Raw genomic sequence first — 21120 nt, forward strand, 5'->3', positions numbered from 1 at the left:
TAATGCATTTGGAATGTTAACTAAGTATTCCAATTAGTTTCCTTAAATGTACTTAGCCATAGCCCGAAACTAACGGAATTCAATAATAAAAAGATAGTTAATTCTAAGATAGGCGGTTGTTGTAGTCCACATATGAAGCCTAAGTAAGTACATTTCGGCATTTTAGTTCATTTAAAATATTTTTATTACAATTAGAATGAAATGTACGCTGCTACAAGACATTATGAAACCTAACATTTCCATTTCTTGTTCGGTCTAACAACCTGAAAAAAGAAAAAATATATTATTGCCATTATTGGGCTACAAACCTGTGCATTATTTTAAATTTAAAGGCATAAATCTTTGGACCATCACAACTATCTTATTTAACATGCAATAGTAAACTATTAGAATGCTTTAAGGTTCATTTTGAACTGTAACTGTGGCATTCAAAGTATTAATAACTTACTCTTTTAATGAAGCAGAAATATCTTTAAAGCATTTCAGTTTCTCCTCTTCAATATTGGTCAAATAATTTATTTTGTTCATCTCAATTTCTTGAAGCCTCAACTCTTCTCCTTTAAGTTTTAGCTCTAATGCCCGCAGTCTTAATTCTTCACTCTTCTGTTGAACTTTTTCTTTCTCTAATGCTAGTGTTGATTTTAGTTTAAATTCTTCTAAGGATGTTTTTAATTTCTTGTATTTTTTTCCTGAAAAATAAATAAATAAAGTGGTTTGCTTTGTCAAATAACAAAAAAGTATGATGATAAGATAAAACTTACAATGTACCTACATTCTGTTTCTTTAGTTCCATTGCTTTCTCGTACAACCGAAATTAATCTCAATTTACAACACAATAAGATTCAAATTAAAAATAGTAATATTTTGTATCATGGTCGTTACGAGGTTAATGAGTTAAAAATTTACAATAGTGTTCTAATAGTAATACTGCCTCAGGCTGAAAATGTAAGTTTCTGGAGTGTTTTTATTTGACAGAGTATAAGAGACAGTTTTCTAAGGAAAACCACAATTTGTAAACTGTAAGACATATTCCATACCTTTAATTTTGACTTTCTTTTCAGCATTTAAAGATTCTCGATCAAGTTCGGATTTGCTGTCACCATCTAAACAAAGCAATAATGTTTACATTTCTAATATGCAATCTTTATCAAGTAATATATTATTATTTTCAATTCTTAATACACCCTTTTTGAAAACAAAATATTTCAAAGCCTCATAGAACATACTAAATCAATGTGGTAATACTTTATTTACCCAGCCTTTCCCGATGGATAATTTTCAGACCATTTCTTCCCATTCATCTTTAGGTTCAAACCAAAAAAATTGTTCTGTGCCTATATGGGTCATGCATATTTTATAAATTACAAATCCATGTTCTCCAATAGATTTGTTTAAGGCTCCAGTAACAAACAGTAATACTCAACTGTCTATCGGTGAACCTTATGCCTTTTGTAATAAGGTCCACTGATGGACAGATAACATTGCGGGCCATATGGCATGTATGTCTTACCTTCTAGTATACTATTATCAACATTACAAAATTTGTTCTTGCTCCTAGCAAAGTTGCCTAAAACTGTATTGTCTTCTTCATCCGAGGACATATTACGATCAGGACTTAAAGGAGCTTCATAGCCTTCTGTCAAAAAATCTGTTAATTCGTCTGGAGTAGGTTCTGGCATCTCTACTTTGTTGACCTGGAGAACGAAAATTATTTATGTCAGTTTTTGGTTTCCCTTTGATCGTCACGCCAGGGGGCGAAACTGTCCCTTTCGGGCATTCTCGGCTCCATTCGGCTCAGCATTGCTCCAAGCAATTATTAGGGTTGGCGCAACTTGACGTCCCTTTGCGTGTACGACCACAGATAAGATAATGACTTGAATTTTGACAACCCTAAATAGCCGAAAGAAAAAGAAATACCATACATAAGAAAGGGACAGCATGATTCGTCCCTGAATCGCCGTCAAACTTCGGTATTGTAGAAAGTTTCTTTTTACTATTACTTATTCTGTGGTTCTGTGGTTGTTAACTTTATTAATCATAGGGACATGTCAAGCAGTTGATGGCTTGATGGTACTTAAAACTAAATTTTGTTAAAAAGTTCCTTATTGCAAATAAGTTTTTTCTCAAAAATTTTTAAAGCTTTTATTGCCGAATGTACTTTTCTTTCAACAAAACTAATACACCTCAAGACAATTATAACAAAACCAAACCTATGGTCACCTCTGTCCATCATCAGAACAGCTTAATGCTACCATAATATTGCTATGCTAGACGCGTCTTCATAAAAACATAGTCCCCATTTTCCTCTCTGGATATTGGAAAATGTTTTTACATATTTTGACGTATATTAAATATTAACCATAGCTGTACTTCTATGTCTGACTTTTTTAGATTTTTTTATTAGTGTATAATTAAAAATTCGAAAAAACTAAACATAGGGACAAGCTGTGGTTGATATACAACAAACTGTGTCAAAATATTTTTAATAATGTTAATATCCAGAGAGGAAAATGAGCACTATGATTGTATGAAGAAGCAGGCTTAGGGTATCCTCAAGTTTCAGCTCAATCGGAAAGTGGGTCTAATTTAACTTGCAAGATTTGACCCAATATTTTATATAACAACTTGTAAAAAAATTCAACTACTCTAAAAAGGCATGTCTTACCATTTCCAGATCTGTTACATCTGCCTTATTATCTAGAGGGTAGTCAATCATCTTCAGTAGCCTTAACTCTAGATTATTGAGTGGAGCCACCTGCTGGCTATAGTTATAGTGTTTCTTCCGCAGCAGAATATTTGCTTTCTTTTTTGTTTTGTTTTTCCAATCTGCCCACATCTAGATAAAAAAAAATATCGCAATCACAAACAAGCATTTGAGGTCTTAAACATGGTTTGCCCAAATATGGCATGTGATTATAGCAGTGTCTGTGAGTTGAAAGTGATATAAATTCATTACTTTCTCTTAGCACCAGCTGCACCAGTTGCACCAGCTGTGGTCTCAGATGACTGACTTCCCAGCAAAATGTCAATGGAAATATGTGTAAATAACAGTAAACTAGAAAGATTTATCTCATAGTCACTATATAGCAGCATCAGGCCCAGATTTAGCAAACTAGGGCCCCGAGGCACTTGGTATGGCACTTGGAATTTGGGGGCCCCCCCCTCTCCATCTTAAAACAATAATATTTTATTTTGACAGAACAAGCAGACGTCTGACGTCTCGCAGCAATTTAAATTTTTAAATAGGTTATATCTATTTAATAAACAAATCCATGAATCCGAGATGCATACAAGTCAATAATCCAGCCCTGTGAGTGTGGGTGGCTCATGAGGTGGCGTCGATCAGCTGAAATATGTATTTTGAAAGATCTCCATCGCCACAAGTCACAACACATCATTGATGTTTATTTAAGTATCCAATAGTAACAAGATTCCTGATTGTTCTATTGGTCGAGCGACTAGTCTCCACGGGAAACGCCAAACTACACCTGCGCGCTTGGCCAGTTTCACTCAAGCGTCTCACAACAAATTTGTCTTCTGACAGTTGACTTTAATTGTGATTGTGAATGTTTATTTTTACTTAGTTTTAGATAGTAATAGTTTATACGTTATTTTCTTATGTATGTAGGTTTTTCCATTCTTGTGTTACGCGCAATTTTTGGCACTGTGCCCGTTGCCTACAATGGAGTGCTGTGTGTGTAACAAAACTTTTTCATCTACCAGAGGCCTACACATTCATCAATCACGAATTCATCAGGTGCGTATTCTCCCAATAAGCAATTCCACGCCAAGTTCCGTTAACCACAGCACTCCCACACTCTCACCCACCGCCACAGTTCCGCTTCATACGCTCCTCGGCCGGCTCAAACAGACAACACCAATAATAAAACGTGTGCCACGCGGTGCTAGATCCGCAGTAGCTGAAGTACTTACCGAGACCATTAACAAGTGCATTCGGCACAATAATGCAGAAGAATGGCACAATCTTTTAACTTTTTCGTACAAAATCCTCCACGTATCCGAGCTCAAAAATATTAATATATCCCTTACTCAACAGATCAAAAATAATATCCAAACCTCGAACATGCCTACTCCTAATATACGCCCTGGATACAATAATAGTAAATATAACCTGTTTGAGAAGGTCGAGGAGAAAATTCACGACGGTGACCTTAAGGGTGCAACCCGCTTACTCTTCTCCAATGACATTCTGGCACCTGATACACCCGAAACTGCGGCCGCTCTACAGTCTAAACACCCACCAGGCCCTTCCAGCCCTATTTTTGTGGACCCTCCATCTGACCCCTCAGCTTGTCTCCAAGCCACTGGCAAAGACATTTTAGCAGCTCTGCTATCGTTCCCAAAAGGGTCAGCGTCCGGCCTAGACGGTATTTCCCCTCAGCATCTTATTGACCTCACTAGTCATGGCAGTGGTGTAACTGGTGAGCAACTTGTCTCCAGCATTACAAAGTTGGTCAATCTTATGCTGATAGGAGATGTGTGTCAAGAGGTAACGCCGATAATTTATGGGGCGAACCTCATTGCCCTCTCAAAAAAAGATGGTGGCGTACGTCCTATCGCCGTAGGGTCGACTTTACGGCGATTAGCGGCCAAAGTGTGTGTCCGGCTAACACGCAAAAAACTACAAAATCTTTTTGAACCCGTTCAGGTTGGCTTCGGCACACGCGGTGGCTGCGAGGCGGCGGTTCATGCCGTACGCACCTTCGTACAAAGCGACGCATGTGAGGTACTTTTAAAATTAGATGTACAGAACGCATTTAATTCGGTTAATAGGGACACCCTGCTGAACGAAATTAAAATTACTATTCCGGAAATTTATAACTTTTTACTACAGTGTTATCACTGTCCATCCAAATTAATGCACAAAAATAATGAGATCCTTTCGGCTGTGGGTTGTCAGCAGGGTGATCCTCTCGGTCCAGCCATATTTAGTTTGGCAATCAATTCAATCATTCACAGTCTAAATTCAAAATTAAACGTTTGGTACCTTGACGATGGAACTCTAGGTGGCGATTCGCAGACTGTCTTAGCCGATTTATTACAAATTAAAAATAAATTTAAAGATATTGGACTGGAACTAAATTTCAATAAATGCGAATTATATATTTCCGACAATGTAGGTTCTTCTTCGGCATCCCAAATCATTCAAAATTTTAATAACATCGCGCCGACCATCAAAAATATATCTAAAGACAGTCTTCATCTTCTCGGGGCACCCATCTTCAATGAAGCCATCCCTCCCCTTCTGAGTAAATCTATTTCGAAATTTAGTGACTATTCGGACCGACTTCTCAAAATTAGCAGTCATTCTGCTTTGTTTATTTTAAAATTTTGTTTACTCATTCCAAAATTCACTTACCTGCTCCGCTGTTGTCCCTTTTGGAAATATCCCCATCTACTCCGACCTATTGACCTACTTTTAAAATCCCAAATTGAATCAATTTTGAACATCCAATTTAGCGAGCAGGCATGGACTCAAGCCACCTTACCGATAAGATATGGTGGTTTGGGTACCCGTAAAATTTCAAGTGTTGCTCTGCCGGCATTCTTGGCCTCAATTCATAGCTCCTCCGATCTCGCAGGTAAAATTCTCCAAGCCTCTCCGGCTAGAAACTGCGAGATCGCGGGCCTGGTTGAGGCCTCGAATGCCTGGCTAGCTGGACCGAGTCAAAATGTTCCGTCTCGACCGAAGATACAAAGGGCCTGGGATAACATAGCTTCAGCCTCCACTCTAAACTCACTTTTAGACACCGCGACAGGCAGGGACCGAGCGAGGCTCCTGGCATCATCTAGGCCAGAGTCAGGTCACTGGCTCCACGCGTATCCTTCGCCTAACACCGGCACCTTTATCGACCCAGAGACGCTTCGCATAGCCGCCGGTCTCCGGCTTGGAGTTGCACTCTGTGCCGACCATGACTGCGCGTCTTGTGGATCACATGTAGATCGCCTCGGACACCATGGGCTCGCCTGCTCTTCGGGTGCCGGCCGCTTGTCTCGCCATGCCGCCCTTAACGACATCCTAAGAAGGGCACTCGTCAGTGCCGGCATTCCCGCCGCTCTGGAGCCCCAAATAGTGCGGAACGACGGTAAACGCCCTGACGGGATGTCGTTAATTCCCTGGAAGATGGGCCGCGCGTTGGTATGGGACGTCACTTGTGCTGACACGCTAGCGGCTTCCTACATTCCATCGACCAGCAAGCATGCTGGTGCGGCGGCGGACACTCGGGAGCGTCAAAAGGTAGCCAAATATAGCTGTCTCGGCGCTCAATACGAATTCGTTGCGTTTGGCGTCGAGACACTTGGTTCGTGGGGCAGAGGGGCACAGATACTCCACAAGGCGCTGGGCAAGCGGCTGAGGGAGGCAACGGGCGACCCCCGCGCGGGCAGCTTTCTCGCGCAGAGAATTGCAATCGCAATCCAGCGCGGGAACGCTGCCTGCGTGATGGGCACCCTACCAAGGGCGCAAAATTTTGATAGGTATTTTTAATTTTTAGCTTTAGTTATTTTAATTGTAGTTAGATTTAGTTTATTATTCATGTTGTGAGATTTTTGTATTTTAATAAGTATTGTTAACTCAATAAATGTATCATTACTAAGTTGCCTGAGCCCATTGGCCCGGGACTTGTGGGCCTCGGTGGAAATCAGCCCTGAGTAGCATTATTGTTTTTTTTTTTTATACTTTATACATGTAGGCCTAGCAACAAGCACTTATGAATAGTAAAACAGTATTACATATAATTATATTAACCTAATTATCAGAGAAATTTATTTATGTAAATATTATTCTATAACACTATTGAATTATAATTCAGTAATATAGATAAAATTTAGTATCAAGAATTTCACAAAATATCATCAAACATATAAAAAAAAAACAATTGTATAAAAAATACTAGTCTAGAATGTTTCTAGAATAAATTCTAAATGTCAAACAAATAAGAAAAAAATAAAAAACAACACAGGAGGTACATACATTGGAATATCCATTTCATCATCAATCATTATTCCCCTCACAGACATTATATTTCACTGCAACTATATGATAGAAACCTGGTTTGTCCGCAAAGACCTAATGACAAAACTCCAAGTGTTTGTGAACAAATGCTTAAGGCAAATTCTGCACATCTTTTGGCCTAACTGGATCACAAACGCTCACTTATGGAGAATAACCGGACAAGCACCCGTACATAAGGAGATCCAAACGCGCAAATGGCATTGGATAGGGCATATCCTCAGGAAGCCTGACACCCACCTATCCAAGGTGGCCCTGACCTGGAAGATGCCCGGAAAACGGAAACATGGTCGCCCTAAATTTACTTGGCGCCGTTCCGTGGAGCAAGAGTTGGGTGTATTGGGGATGGGGTGGGAGGAGGTTACCCAAGCTGCCCAGGACCGGAGTCAGTGGAAGAAAATGGTTCGAGCCCTACACCCCAGCAGGGGGTAACAGGATGAAAAGAAGAAGAAGATATGATAGATTGCATTGACTATAATAGTACATTATGATACAAGTGCCAAAATTAGCAAATGCAAATTACCTATTCGCACATGTATCATAAAACGTTTTACAGTACATAATTATGATGGCCCTTTTATATTCTTGACATCTTCCTCACATTGTCCCAGCATTTTGCCACGGCTCTAGGGAGCCTGGGGTCTGCTTGGCAACTAATCCCGAGAATTGGCGTAGGCACTAGTTTTTTACGAAAGCAACTGCCATCTGACCTTCCCTGAGGGTAAACTGGGCCTTATTGGGATTAGTCCGGTTTCCGCACAATGTTTTTCTTGACCAAAAAGTGACAGGTAAAAATATCAAATAATATTTCGTACATAAGTTCCGAAAAACTCATTGGTACGAGCTGGGGTTTGAACCCGCGACCTCCGGATTCAATCAAGACTCGGATCTTGGATTCGGATGCAAGTTGCACACTCTTACCGCTAAACCACTAGGGCGGTAAAGTAGTACCATATGTACTGTAAATTGTAATTCATATAATCTATAAAACATACCTTACACCATTTCCAGGTATTTTTGTAAACCCCTCCATCCACGGAGTTTAACTGCAAAGCAATCTGTTTCCAGAAACTCTGCTTATTGGTGCTAGAGTACGAAACCTTCCCGTTCACTAAAACCCCATCTTCGCTCAGAAGATCGAGTAATTTCTTCATTTGAGCCTGGTTTACTCGACTCATCGTACGATGTTATCATTAAGTTACAAACATAACAACACAGATTCTCAGAGAAAATACTGTAATTCTAATTTTATTTTGCTGCAATTAAGATTTAATTTTTAGTTCTATTAATTTGTTTTGGTTACGATATAATACATATACAATTACAGCATTTGACATTTCAGGTAAGTGTTGCCAAAATAAAGTACCTATATATCAGTAAGGTAAGTTTACTAACCACGCAACAAAATTTCTAAAGATTTCGTAGCTGAACTATCAAAAAGTTAATAATGTTCCGTCTGTCTGCAGGAAACTGTACTTGTACTATATATTATACTACTCTTTGTACCTACTAGTCCCTAGACTAGAGTATTTTGCGACTGAATTCCGTCTGTCCCTAGCTTGCACTTCGTTGATGGCAGCACTGGCCTTGAGCTAAATGACATTGACAGCTGTTGACAGCAATGCAATGACAGAAGCGAAAATCACTTTCATTTGGAGTTCATTAGTTTGTGTTTATTTTGTCTGGATAATTAATCTTATCGGAAGACTACGCCAGACACAAACCGTCGAAACGTTAGTAAAACTACGAAAATGCTGCGAACAAAAATTCATATAGTTCTAAGTGCAATCGGTGTATTTTTAGGATTGTCAGCATTTATATGTTTTTGCATTGTTTACGCTAACATAGAAGCTGGAATGTGGGCGTTATTATCCGGTGAGTAGTTTAGCTTTCCAAGGTCATTCTTTTACTGTAAGTCAGCTGTTTGCTCTACTTATTCATAGTCTAGCTAAATTGTTATTGTTAAAAAAAAAAACAGGAAACGGCTGACCGTTATTGGAGGCTATTTTAAAAACAAAACAGATACGATACAGCAACTTCTGTATGTTTTCCTGGTAGTAAAAGAACAAAACAAGTCTTTAAAGGCCTCTAGTCAGTCTGGTTTAAAGAAATAATGTTATTTCCCTATACTTGAGGCAGTTTATAAATGAAATATGCACTTACTATTATTACGAACAAGTAAAAGTTCATGGAACAAATTTTGATAAAGTATATGTTGCAATCAATACAATTATTGATAATGTTACAAAATAGTAAACATGTTCATTACATGTATGTATGTCATCATTGACTCCAGTTTATAATCTATAAGTAGCATAGAAGATATGTAAACATATGAAACTGACTGCTGATATTGCCTTGTATGTAATTATGTATACATAATTACATATAAGGCAATATGCACAATAAAGTAAACTAATCGGTCAATAAGTAACTAAATCTACAATATAAACTAAACCAAAATAATCTAGTTTTCATCTACTTGCTTTTAGTTATAATATTGCCTATAATGTTACACCATATGCTTAAATAGGCAGAATTTCCTTGTTTTCTTTTTATTATTGTGAATCATTATGTTTGCAATGTATTTTACATATGTAAAACTCATATGTTAGACAAAATAAATAAAGTAATTATATTTTTGTTTACCCAGGTATCCATGCTGGCTTGACCCTGATGCTGCATTGTTACTATCTGAGGGACTCACTCCATGTCATTTTCTCCCGCAAAGTTCTCCAATACATTGGGGACTTTGGCATGTTTGGCCTTATAGCTGGAGCAGCACTTACATTGTTTTATATCTTTCTGCAGATTTATTATCGAGCTGGTAAGCTGAAAATAAATCTCTACAAATATTTTCATAAATAAATTTTTATATGTACTATAGATATATAAATATTTAAATTTATTAGATTGTTGTATCAATACAACACAGTTTTAACATTCATAATGCTAAATTGTAACTAGTTTTAATGTCAACAAGTTTCAGTTTTGACCAGATAACTGCTGAACCTAACAGCCGCGCCGAAACTATTGTCGGACGATAGTTAAAAATCAGATTGACACTTATTTTCAAAACAAAAACTACTATACCAATTAAAAAGCGTTAAAACTTTTTTACTTAATTAAAAAAAAGTTGTTTATTTGCTCTTCAGCTGGTTTAACACCTCTTCTTTGTTTCAGACGTAATGCCAATAGACACCAGCATCGTAATCCAGATGGTATGGTCCTTCATGATGATGAAGTGGGGCGGGATGCTCTACTACTTTACCAGGTCCTACTTGCGGACGTACAACGATCATCAGCTGTTCTCGGAAGCTTATATTGAGGAGACATAAGCGTGTAAGTGTTTTTAGGGAGTTGGTGTTTTTTTTTCTATAGTATATTAGACTTACATACAAATACTACGATGCATTGACATATATCTAAGGATGGTGCTAGTTCAGCGGTGTCAATCGCGTTGTAGCGTTAGACTGCAGGATTGGCTCGAATTCGTGTGTGTGACACCGCTGTACTGGCTCCATTCTTGTTGCCCGTAAGGCCCGTCCTTAGATGTATGTCAATGCTAAGATGAATATAGTCAGAGTAACATGAGAATTTATTCTAGACGATAATGAATTGACCCTTATAATTACGAGGCGAAAACTTTGAGTCAAGTTATAACTATCACAAATAAATTCTCACGTTATTCAAACTATAACGTAAAATATTGAAGCCAAAAATTTGACAGCTTTTTTTGACTGTACTCTATTCAAGTCTATTCTAAGACTTTATTTCGATTAATTTATTTTCCTGATTTTTTTTGGAAATCCAGTTAATGTATATGATAAAAAAGTAAATAATTCTAGAAAGTATTCAGTTATTCTGTTTCTACGGCTATTTGAAATTCAAGTTTGGATCTGTAAAATGGTAGGTAAACTACGCTTCTCTTTTCACTTAATGGATTCTTACGACTATTATTTCGTTTATTTATTTAAATTTGAAACAAACAGTCATACAAAAAAAATATTATTACAGTTTCTACTCTTAATCTATTTAGACCTATAGTTTCCATGTTTGTTAAACATATCTTTATATAGAAGCACGAAAAGTACCTATCTTCGTTTAGGTTCAGCTAAATAGTAAGAGGTTACACAGAATTTGAGAAATCAGATTTACAAAACACTCAGTGAAAAGCACAATGTAAAACACGTTCTACGTTTATAACAATTTTTGAATAAGTATTAAGTATCGACAAACATGACATACAATAATACTTTAACATTTTTTTAGTTTTACTTTATGATTTTGATTTAAAATACAGTCATAGAGCATCTAGATATCGAATTTCGAATTAAGAAGGATAAAACAAGAACACCAACCCACGGGTATATTTGATGAGTCTACCCAAAATTCGGTAACTGTCTATTCAAAACTTTCAAATAATTATAAAACTTGATCTATCACCTAAAAAGTACTTATGTATACTATTGTAGTTGTTAGAAACAAATTTTTAGAGGTTTTGTAACTGGTAATTACAAGTCAATTGGATATTGAAATCACACCAAGTTCACATCTACAAGTATCAGTCATAATATGTCCCATTTTTATCTTATTATTTACTAAACTTAAATATACCAAAATGGTCTACCCACCGTGCACCTAGGACCTAACCAGATACAAATTTTGAATTACCTTACAAAGTTCCTGATTTGCGATTATGTATTTTTTTTTACATTATTTAAATTTGTTTGGGTTTAATATAAGCAAATTCAAAGGTACATTGAAAGTCTATTAGATCATTAAAATGCCTGACATTTTTGTATTCCGGGCGCATTCCTGACAAACGGCTAAAATTCCGGACGTCGGGTAACCCTACGTGCACCAAACCACGGAGTAATTACGTTCCGTTTTCGCACTTGCATTTACACCTACACCTATGTACCTACCTACATTTGATACTCATCAGTGAGGAACGCTAACTTTATTTCGAAAACCTCTTTTGAGGTTCTATGTGTAGTTATGGATAGATGACCGTAGTGCACAGATTTGCCGTAGTGCTTATGGTGAAAATATTTCAGAAACTTTCAAACACATATTTCCATTTAATATACTTAACCAATCCGTGTTACTATTAGCCGAAAGTATATTTAGCGATAATACGCGATTAGGTACGGCAAGGTGGTTCTGATTACTGGGGGCCTACCGCGAAAACCGAAATTCGCAAATTGCAAGGATCTTTCTCTTCTACTCTCGCTAAGACGTAATTAGAGTGACAGAGAAAAATGCCCGCAATTGACGAACTTCGATTTTCGCGGTTATAGCCCTGCACCGATGACCTAAATTCGAAAGCCATTAGAAATTGTCAAAAAATGGAATTAACTCTAATAATTTGTTTCTACATTAAACAAACAACTTTCCAAGGTTGGTTTTGTGTTTTAAATAAGTAACTTAAAAGTCTTCCTTCTCCTTGACGTCTTTCTCATATAAGTATTAACAGGCTTTCATCACTTTGATATGAATCTATGACTGTATGTTAAAAGGTAACATTATTATAAGTATTATAACACAAACACATGTTATTAAATTGGATTCAACGTGATAAATTGGCTTTACATTTAATTAGCAACGTAGGCAGCTCGCGCGTTCAGATTTTTCAGAGAAACTAAATTACATTACATTATAGGGTGCTTTTAGTGTGGCTACCACCAGTTCGGCAGTGACATAAACGCTATCGAGAACGTAACTTACTTTCTATGCATCTCGCTCGTACTCGCATATAAGTGCGAGCGAGGTGCATACAAAGTAAATTTCGTTCTCGATAGCGCATATGCCAGTTTTGACACTTGACGGTGACTCATGGTACGGGTATAGGTCTTGCAACGTAAAGAGAGGCCACTTCTACGTTTATTAGAATCATAAATATTACACCCATTTTTAGGGTTCCGTAGCCAAATGGCATAAAACGGAACCCTTATAGTTTCGCCATGTCCGTCTGTCTGTCTGTCTGTCTGTCTGTCTGTCTGTCTGTCCGAGGCTTTGCTCCGTGGTCGTTAGTGCTAGAAAGCTGAAATTTGGCATGGATATATAAATCAATAAAGCCGACAAAGTCGTACAATAAAATCTAAAAATTTAATTTTTTTTAGGGTACCTCCCCAACACGTAAAGTGGGGGTGAATTTTTTTTTTCGCTTCAACCCTAGAGTGTGGGGTATCGTTGGAAAGGTCTTTCAAAACTAATAGGGGTTTTCAAGAAACATTTTTTGATAAAGTAAATCTATTCAGAGATAATCGCTCCGAAAGAAAAAAAAAATGTGTCCCCCCCCCTCTAACTTTTGAACCATAGGTCCAAAAAATATGAAAAAAATCGTGAAAGTAGAGCTTAAGAAAGACATTAAATGAAAACTATAGCGGACATGATCAGTTTAGCTGTTTTTGAGTTATCGCAAAAAGTTTTCCCTTCATAGTAAAAAGACTTACTTTAATTAGGTACTGATTATGCAAATTTGCCTATTTGTTTAACTCGGGTGAAAGGTACCGTTTCATCCCTTGGTTAACAATTTACTATACTTTAAGCTCCAGTTTACCTTATTGTGACGGAAGAGTAACTACGGAACCCTACACTGAGCGTGGCCCGACATGCTCTTGGCCGGTTTTTAAAGTTGGAATTATTTTACTTTCTCTAGTTTCGAGTATAATTTTATTTAGTCATCAATCATTTCATTCGCCTCTAGAAATTGCAAGACCTCTATGCCTGCCGTATGTATTAGGAATATTAGGATCTTTTTTACTTTTTTATTGGAAAATAGCATAAGTTTAGACTGAAAATGATACTTCTTTTTACTATTAAATACTGTTTTCTAAATTTATTAAATATACATATATTACAGTTTATATCAAATGTATATAATTGAGTAGAAACGTTAGAAGGCCACAGGGTAATTTAATGCGTGTTTTAGAACACGGATAAATAGTCTGTAAAGTTTACTTATTAAATAGATATAATAAAAAAACTGCTTTTACTAATACATTCGTTATACATATTATGACAGGAATAAAGTATCAATTTAAATTGTTTTCAATAATGAATAATAAAGTTAGAGTTAGAAGTCAATATGTATGTTTATTATGATAATTTGCGATTGCCTAACTTTCCTATGTCAAAACTTATATTAAATGTAAACAGGAGTAGATTGATGGGTGGGTAATAACGATTAGTTTTGAATGTTATAAACATAATTATAATATCTATTAAAAAGTGTAAGTACTGAAAGATAATAAACGTATTGTTTCTAAACATGGTTTTCATTCCACAAACTATTGAACCTGCTATCCTTACAAACTAGGCACGTCTAGAAAATAAATCTGATCCATTTTCAAATTAATCCCCTAGATAAATTCGCGCCAAAAGAGCCCATAAGTCATATCTTGCTTCCCGTTACTTCAGCCAAGTGGTGGTAGCGTCTTTGCCTCCAAGATGGAGGGGAAAGAAAACATTCAGTCCGTAGATGAACGCGCGCGCCGAACGCACGCGGCCGAAGCGCGGCAAACGATGTCTATGACTTAAAAAAAAAACAAAAAGGACTACAGATGAAGTTGTATTCAGCCAGTAACATAAGTGCGTTCATGTGGAACCAAGGGATTCTGTAATAACTTTTAACGCGGTGAGTAAACTGGATTCCTAGAATGTAAGTTGTTAACGTTGTAGAAAAACGCGTAGACTAAGTATTCCAAAAACTTAATGATAAGAGGTGTCAAGGCGGTCTTTAGCTCGTTGTTTATGAAGTTTTTCATGAACATAAAATAATTTAATGTGTTTGCCGGTGAACATAATGTTATGAGATTATGAATGAATGCGGCGTAATTGCCGTACATAAAGTTTATTTTCTTTTTTCCGCGGCGAAGGCATTGCTCCTAACTTGTATTCCAGGGTGGCTATTTTTATCTAACGCAAGTTTATTAGCACGCAAAGCCATGGTGTGGTAATCAGATCACCTTCCCATGGTGTCATTTGCAATTAAGTTACATCGAGTTCCCACGTGATAGGGAGATTTGATAATATTTTTAAACGGTTGAGTTGTCGGTGGCACAGCTTTAAAGTTTTCAGATGTCATGCATGATAGACATCTTAAAAACACTACAGTTACCGGACGTCTATAGTTACAGGATGGAATATGTAGGAACATCCGTACGAACTTTGAATCTCTTGAAGACAATGTTTCATTTATCGAACCACTTAAATAGTGGTTGGTAAGCATATTTTACCGTTTAAATTTTTACTCTTATTACTGTGGCCCATCGTGTATAATTCAAGTTTTTTTGCCGAAAGTTATCTATTTCATAACAACCATAACTTTTATATACCAGAACATTATTTTCAAAATGTGATATATAAAAAAGTTGCCATTTCCAAGCTCACGTTCGTGACGAAAAAAAGGAAATGCTATTGCTTACCATTTTACAAGTGAATATCTACAAAGTGTCTTTGATATTTTTTGCGAAAGTTATCAAAAGTTCACAAAAGTGTGAACTTTCGTAGTATTTTTTGTCAAATTGATTTAAAAGTAAATCAATTTGACAAAAAATACTACGAAAGTTCTGTAGCTTTCATCGTAATTCATCGACTATTATTGTGGCTCTATTATTTAGTAAAAAACAGAATTCTTCAATAAACCAGAAGAATGAAACCAAAATACAAAGAAAACCGAACGAGTGCGAGTCGGCCTCGCCCACCGTGAGTTCCGTACTTTTTAGTATTTGTTGTTATAGCGGCAACAGAAATACATCATCTGTGAAAATTTCAACTAGCTATCACGGTTTATGAGATACAGCCTGGTGACAGACGGACAGACAGAGAGAAGGACGGATCACGGAGTCTTAGTAATAGGGTCCTGTTTTACCCTTTGGGTATGGAAGCCTAAAAATATATGGTAGGATAATAACTCTCATAACTTGGTTTAATTTCCGGTTCTCGTAGACTTACGCCACTTACCGGCACTAATTTCACTGAAATAAAACAATCACAATGGCTGTAGGAACGGTTGAATTAAGTATAGTTATGTATGTAGTAGTAGTAGTATTAAAGAAACACTCCGAATGCTTTTCTTCCACAGAGACTAATATCCACAGAAAACATAGAGGTAGACGAAAAATAATGGTTCCACGACATGTAATCTGTAGAACTGCCTTCAGTAAAAGATTTTATTATTTTCTAGGTAGCTTATACACACACACACACACGCACGCTGTTTTTTTGTTTCTGATGTTCTAGATTATTTTCTAATATTATTATAGATTCTTAGTAATATTTCCTAATCTTTACATAGATTGTGTATAACTTTCTTTACAGTATGATTATAAATAACACCCGTCTAGATATAATACATGTATAAAGTATATAGAGACAAATGGAAGGTAACTGGTACTTATAGCACAGGTTCATACCTATTTTAAGTATCAGCGAAAAACTCTTGGACAATGAATCCTATGTAATATATTATAAGAAATTATGTATTAGGTGTAAACTTTTGAGGTTAATAAAAACTTATCTTATCTTATCTTAAGTTATACTAAATAGTTAAATACTAGATAGTTTTAATAACTAATTAGATGCAGTAATATGTAGATATTGTAGGTATACCTAATTAACTCAACAGCAAAAGTGTTCATAAACACCCAAAAAGGAATGTGGTGTCTATAATATATTTTATCGATTTCCTAAAGGAGCTTTTACCACTATTCTTTGTGAAAAATGTTTGAAAACTGTAACCTTTAGGCGGGTTGTGAGCAGATACGGAGCAAAGCTCACGCAGGCGGAACCAAGGGCTCAACTAGTATCTATTAAATAACTTGTCTATGGTAACTTGATAGGTACATACCTACTATGAAACTGATATTCATAGGTAGGTTCTATCATGGTGGTTGCGGTATTTGCGGTAGGTAGGGGCACGGGACAACTGACAGCAAATATATACAACGGTAAAATTAAGTTCAAAAGTGTGATGATAATGATATCATTATATCAAATAAAAGCAGTATTTAATTGGATAGAGGCCTCATCTGACTCTTCAGAACGTCCGCTCGTGTGCTATCCATATTCAAAGATAACTTGCAATCTTGACCAGAGGCCCTACCACGAATACGAAAATTTGAATGTCGTTATATTCGAGCTCTTGTATATTCAAGCGTGCCAGCGATAGACAGGCAGATAACGAAATTACAATTTTGGTTTTTCGCAGTATAGGCCCTCAGATGATATTAATAATAGTCCAAGTAGATAAAGGTATACGTCTGCATTAGGTGAATCTTGCACAACACAAGGCTTCTTCTTTGAAAGTCAAAAAAATCTCGTACGTCTTGCAAGTTTCCATCATTATGACCAGTCTTCGGATTTTTCATAGCACGGTCAGATTAAAGAAAGCTATGAAAAATTAAAGAAGCTCGAGGTTGACTTATTGGTCGGATGTCTAATAACAAAGGTTCTTGAAGCATGCAATTATAAACCCCTTTTACAGACGACTCAGCCGAGCCAATTTAGTATTAACTACTAGTACTTACTCGTGTTATTTCAAAAAGGATATTATAGTTTTAAAATGTTTATTAAGTTAGTCGTCCCTGCAACTCGGAATTATACCTAATACCATTACTCGTACCACACTGACCATTTGTAAATCGTATTTTAAACGTCGTAAGATCCACTATTGGTTTCTAAGTGTCTTCGTTATTACTAACAAGAATATTTAAGTAACCATTAATAGAGCTTATTACTTTGTAATAAAGTTTAAGAATGATCAACTCTGCAGACGGTGCTATTGGCTGTTAGTTATTACCTCACGCTCGAGGGCCTTCCTGTCGATGCCTAGTACTTAAAAAATAGCCGACGGTGGTTGTTGGAGTGCTAGAAAAGATTTCATAAAACCATTTAAAATAAATCGGACAAGTGCGAGTCCTATTAGGATTCCATATTTTTTTTTGAAACCTTATTTATTTTATTGTACGTCTGCTACGTTGTCTTTCGAGGCGCACTAATAATTTATCTGACAGGCTTAGCAGTTTATAATAAAACATTACCAACCAAATAGTTTGCAGTCGCTACAATGGCTTACTTACAATCTTTTATTTAATTTCACCTGTCCCGTTGTCTGTATGTCGGTCTGTAATCAAATCTTGCAAGTTAAATTTGACCCACGGTTTCCGATGAAGCTGAAAATTTGCATACATGTGTAAGTCGGATGACAATGCAATATTATGGTAAGTACCATCGAGTTGATCTGATGATGGAGACAGGAGGTAGCCATAAGGACTATGTGATAAAACAACGCAACCTAATAATTGTTTGGGGTTGTTAGAATTAACTCGATGAGTAAAGTACAGTCAGCGATAAAAGCTTGTACCAAAAATGAATTTTCCAAAAACTTTTATATTTAGTAGTGGATAAGTGTCTTAAGAAAATTTCACAAGTTTATTTTAAAAGCTCGGATTGTCGGTGTACTCTTACTAGATGTACGGCTCTCGTTAGTTTGGCATCTGTCGGGTGCCCAAGGGACTCTAAAACGTCAACTATTCCTGTGTTGCAATAAAAAGCCAGTTCTCGTGTGACAGTGTGTGACAACATGCATGAGCTAGTATTAGGTGGATAGAACAGTAAAATAAGACAATCATTCCTGTAACGTACGTCGCAACGCAACTCAACTGAAAAGAATACCTACATTTCTGTGACAGACTGCAGAAAATTTTCGCGGCATTATGCAACAGTGTATACCTACGTATTTACTGCTTAGCCGCCTGAGGAAATGGGTGCAGTCTATTTTTATATACCATAATAATAGGTCTTATAATAATGCCTCGGTGTCTTGGGAGATTATCTGTCTTTTAGTGAGCTTTTAAAGTTATGGTCTATGGTATAACTATGGATACGTTTAAGATGCTAATGTCCCGCCAGCTGCAGGCAAAAATGACACTTCACTGCTAGTAAATAGCTATGTGAAGAAACATGTAAACTACATATAACGTCACTCGACATTTGTTTGGCTATAGTTGCTTTACTTTAATATTAATTTCTTTCTATATAACGAAAACTATATAGCGTCAAAAAACGTCCAGTCCCTTGAGTATCGCTATAAAGAGCTTACTTTGTTCTTTACTTACATACTCGTATCCTTGTGGGACGTTTACAAATAGGACGATTGGGACGTATATTGAAAAACAGGCCGATAATGAGCTCAGTGCTCGCTTATACCATACCAAACCATATCTTATTGCAAGTAGATGGAATTTATAAATACATAGGATATTAGGCAGACCTGGAAGCTTAAGAGTCACAGCACAAACCCGTTAGAAGAAAACTTAGCAGATTTTTTAAAATGTAAAACTTCTACTCGCTCTAATTTTATTGTATCACAATTTATAGCAACGAAAACTAGTACCAGGCATAGATAGTTATACCGTACAATCTCACTAATCCGGCACTAATGCCACAAGAGAACCGGACTACTGGAAAATTCGGATTACTGGAATTTAGACCAAAATCTGCTTATTATAATGATGAGTCTTTAGTATGTCGAAGCAATTCACTATACTATCAATATACAAAATTCAAAGAAATTTGTACTGTTACTGGTAATAACAAAATAACTTTTTATATAAAGATTTTTATAAAGATACTCAAGAGTGATAATGTAAGCGCACGTAGTAAATTGGACATAGAATGATCACTTGCACCGCTGTTACTCATTGATGTGATTTAAGTTATTTGAATCTCCAACCCCAATTTTCATGTCATTTCGTCATTTTAAAATGTGAGAGTAAGTTCGACTGTTTGACGGCGGCTAAGGTTCGTCTGACTTGAAGTACGTTCCATCAAGTCAATCAGTTAAATACCGGTTACCTCACGATAATAGTTACACGATAATCAGATTTAAAACCGACTTTGACTCCAATTTAGTTCTAGACCAGCTCAGACAAGAGCGACAAGCTATTTTACGCGCGTTATGCTTTGTACTGGTTGACTGGTTGCCCCGGGCACTTCATAATCAGCTTTTTTAAAAAGCTTACAATTATTATGTGATGCAAATATAATAGGCGCAAAAACACAATGGTCTTAAATCTACACTTCATTATAATTGCCAGCAGGCATGCAACTATAACGTGATATTTTCCATTGTACTCTTGGTAAAAAAGTTTCCTTTACGGATATGGTGGCTTATGAACTTATGATAAAGCTATCATAAGCATAAACACAGGCATAAACGACCATTAGCTTTTCGTAGATCTCAGTAATACGACGTTCGATACGTGGTCGATAGAGACAAGAGTTTCTTAGGGGAAAGGATGATAAATAAGTCAATGTAGCCCCGGCAAGCTTCGCTCGAGCACGTTCAGTAAATAATCGGGGCGTTCTGAGCTATAGAAATCGTAGTTTGCGTAGCTATATCTTAAGGAAAAATCATGGAGATAAAAGGCATTCAAAAGCTGGCATTTGGGTTAAAAGAGTAGTTTTCTTTTCTTCAGAATCTGTATTCTGAAGAAAACATCTCTTTTTTTCCTTGAAAGTTATGAACTAATTTCTGGGTGTAGTTTATATGCCATAACACACATGAGTTTTCCAAAATATGAACAATCTGACATATTCCACGATTATTAGGAACAAAAAGCTTAATAAAAGCTGAAATAAAAATATGAATATATGATAATAATAATATGATATGACAAATATGATTGGAGATAAAAGATGTAATGTTTTGAAAAGATGTGCCCCGCCGAGTTTCTTGTCGGTCATTATTGGGATACCCTCCTCCAATTGAGGGGGGATTTAAACCTTCTCGGGTCAGAGGTGTATGGTTAGAGCCGGTGTAGCTTTATTTGACGTTCATAAGCGCATTGTAATATGCCTCTTGAATAATAAAATATCTTTATCAGAAACGTGACAGCGAAATTACAAAATAACAAATGAGTGACCCATTTCTATTATAAACATGAGAAATGTATTATTATGGCCTCTCCAAATGTCACCTATAATTCCATGCGATTTGCAATACATTGCGGCATTTGGTCGATCGATTGAATTTGTTGTATTGCTAAGACAAGTAGCAGAATTATCTAAAATCGCTG

At 36.5% G+C, this 21120-nt stretch overlaps 4 protein-coding genes across 5 annotated transcripts in view; 3 read left to right on the forward strand and 1 right to left on the reverse strand.

Annotated features, from left to right (window-relative positions):
• Nucleotides 1-97: 97 nt before the first annotated feature.
• Nucleotides 98-8478, reverse strand: LOC133525961 (myb/SANT-like DNA-binding domain-containing protein 4). Of its 2 annotated transcripts, XM_061862406.1 has the most exons (6): nt 8029-8378; nt 2666-2836; nt 1511-1694; nt 1038-1103; nt 449-689; nt 98-263 (listed from the first exon to the last, which is right to left on the reverse strand). In XM_061862406.1, the coding sequence occupies exons 1-6, from the start codon at nt 8209-8211 to the stop codon at nt 212-214; spliced, it is 897 nt and encodes a 298-aa protein (XP_061718390.1). In that variant the 5' UTR covers nt 8212-8378; the 3' UTR covers nt 98-211. The 2 variants fall into 2 exon arrangements, with proteins under 2 accessions (XP_061718390.1, XP_061718391.1); XM_061862407.1 differs by lacking the exon at nt 1038-1103 and having other exon boundaries at nt 8029-8478.
• Nucleotides 3207-6587, forward strand: LOC133525958 (uncharacterized). The gene is made up of 2 exons (XM_061862400.1): nt 3207-3757; nt 4670-6587. The coding sequence occupies exons 1-2, from the start codon at nt 3683-3685 to the stop codon at nt 6506-6508; spliced, it is 1914 nt and encodes a 637-aa protein (XP_061718384.1). The 5' UTR covers nt 3207-3682; the 3' UTR covers nt 6509-6587.
• A 154-nt stretch (nt 8479-8632) lies between the features above and the next one.
• On the forward strand, nt 8633-14308 carry LOC133525963 (heme transporter hrg1-A-like). The gene is made up of 3 exons (XM_061862409.1): nt 8633-8908; nt 9687-9860; nt 10217-14308. The coding sequence occupies exons 1-3, from the start codon at nt 8785-8787 to the stop codon at nt 10369-10371; spliced, it is 453 nt and encodes a 150-aa protein (XP_061718393.1). The 5' UTR covers nt 8633-8784; the 3' UTR covers nt 10372-14308.
• A 196-nt stretch (nt 14309-14504) lies between these two features.
• The window catches only part of LOC133525959 (uncharacterized), a 69002-nt gene continuing 62386 nt past the window's right edge, over nt 14505-21120 (forward strand). Inside the window, exon 1 of the mRNA XM_061862401.1 lies at nt 14505-14675. The gene's annotated coding sequence lies outside the window, so the exon portion shown is untranslated. The remainder of the gene's footprint in view (nt 14676-21120) is intronic.

Source organism: Cydia pomonella, chromosome 15 (genome assembly GCF_033807575.1).
Source record: "Cydia pomonella isolate Wapato2018A chromosome 15, ilCydPomo1, whole genome shotgun sequence".
Taxonomy (NCBI): Eukaryota; Metazoa; Arthropoda; class Insecta; order Lepidoptera; family Tortricidae; genus Cydia; species Cydia pomonella.

What these genes read in the sequence shown, in the direction of transcription:
- LOC133525958 (XM_061862400.1), top strand. Translation starts at nt 3,683, where the DNA reads ATGGAGTGCTGTGTGTGTAACAAAACTTTTTCATCTACCAGAGGCCTA. An exon ending in ATCAATCACGAATTCATCAG is followed by an intron (nt 3,758 to 4,669) that starts GTGCGTATTCTC and finishes GAACCCGTTCAG; the next exon opens with GTTGGCTTCGGCACACGCGG.
- LOC133525961 (XM_061862406.1), bottom strand. Translation starts at nt 8,211, where the DNA reads ATGAGTCGAGTAAACCAGGCTCAAATGAAGAAATTACTCGATCTTCTG. An exon ending in ATACCTGGAAATGGTGTAAG is followed by an intron (nt 2,837 to 8,028) that starts GTATGTTTTATA and finishes TTTTTTATCTAG; the next exon opens with ATGTGGGCAGATTGGAAAAA. An exon ending in ATTTCTGCTTCATTAAAAGA is followed by an intron (nt 264 to 448) that starts GTAAGTTATTAA and finishes TTCTTTTTTCAG; the next exon opens with GTTGTTAGACCGAACAAGAA.
- LOC133525963 (XM_061862409.1), top strand. Translation starts at nt 8,785, where the DNA reads ATGCTGCGAACAAAAATTCATATAGTTCTAAGTGCAATCGGTGTATTT. An exon ending in AATGTGGGCGTTATTATCCG is followed by an intron (nt 8,909 to 9,686) that starts GTGAGTAGTTTA and finishes TTGTTTACCCAG; the next exon opens with GTATCCATGCTGGCTTGACC. An exon ending in GCAGATTTATTATCGAGCTG is followed by an intron (nt 9,861 to 10,216) that starts GTAAGCTGAAAA and finishes TCTTTGTTTCAG; the next exon opens with ACGTAATGCCAATAGACACC.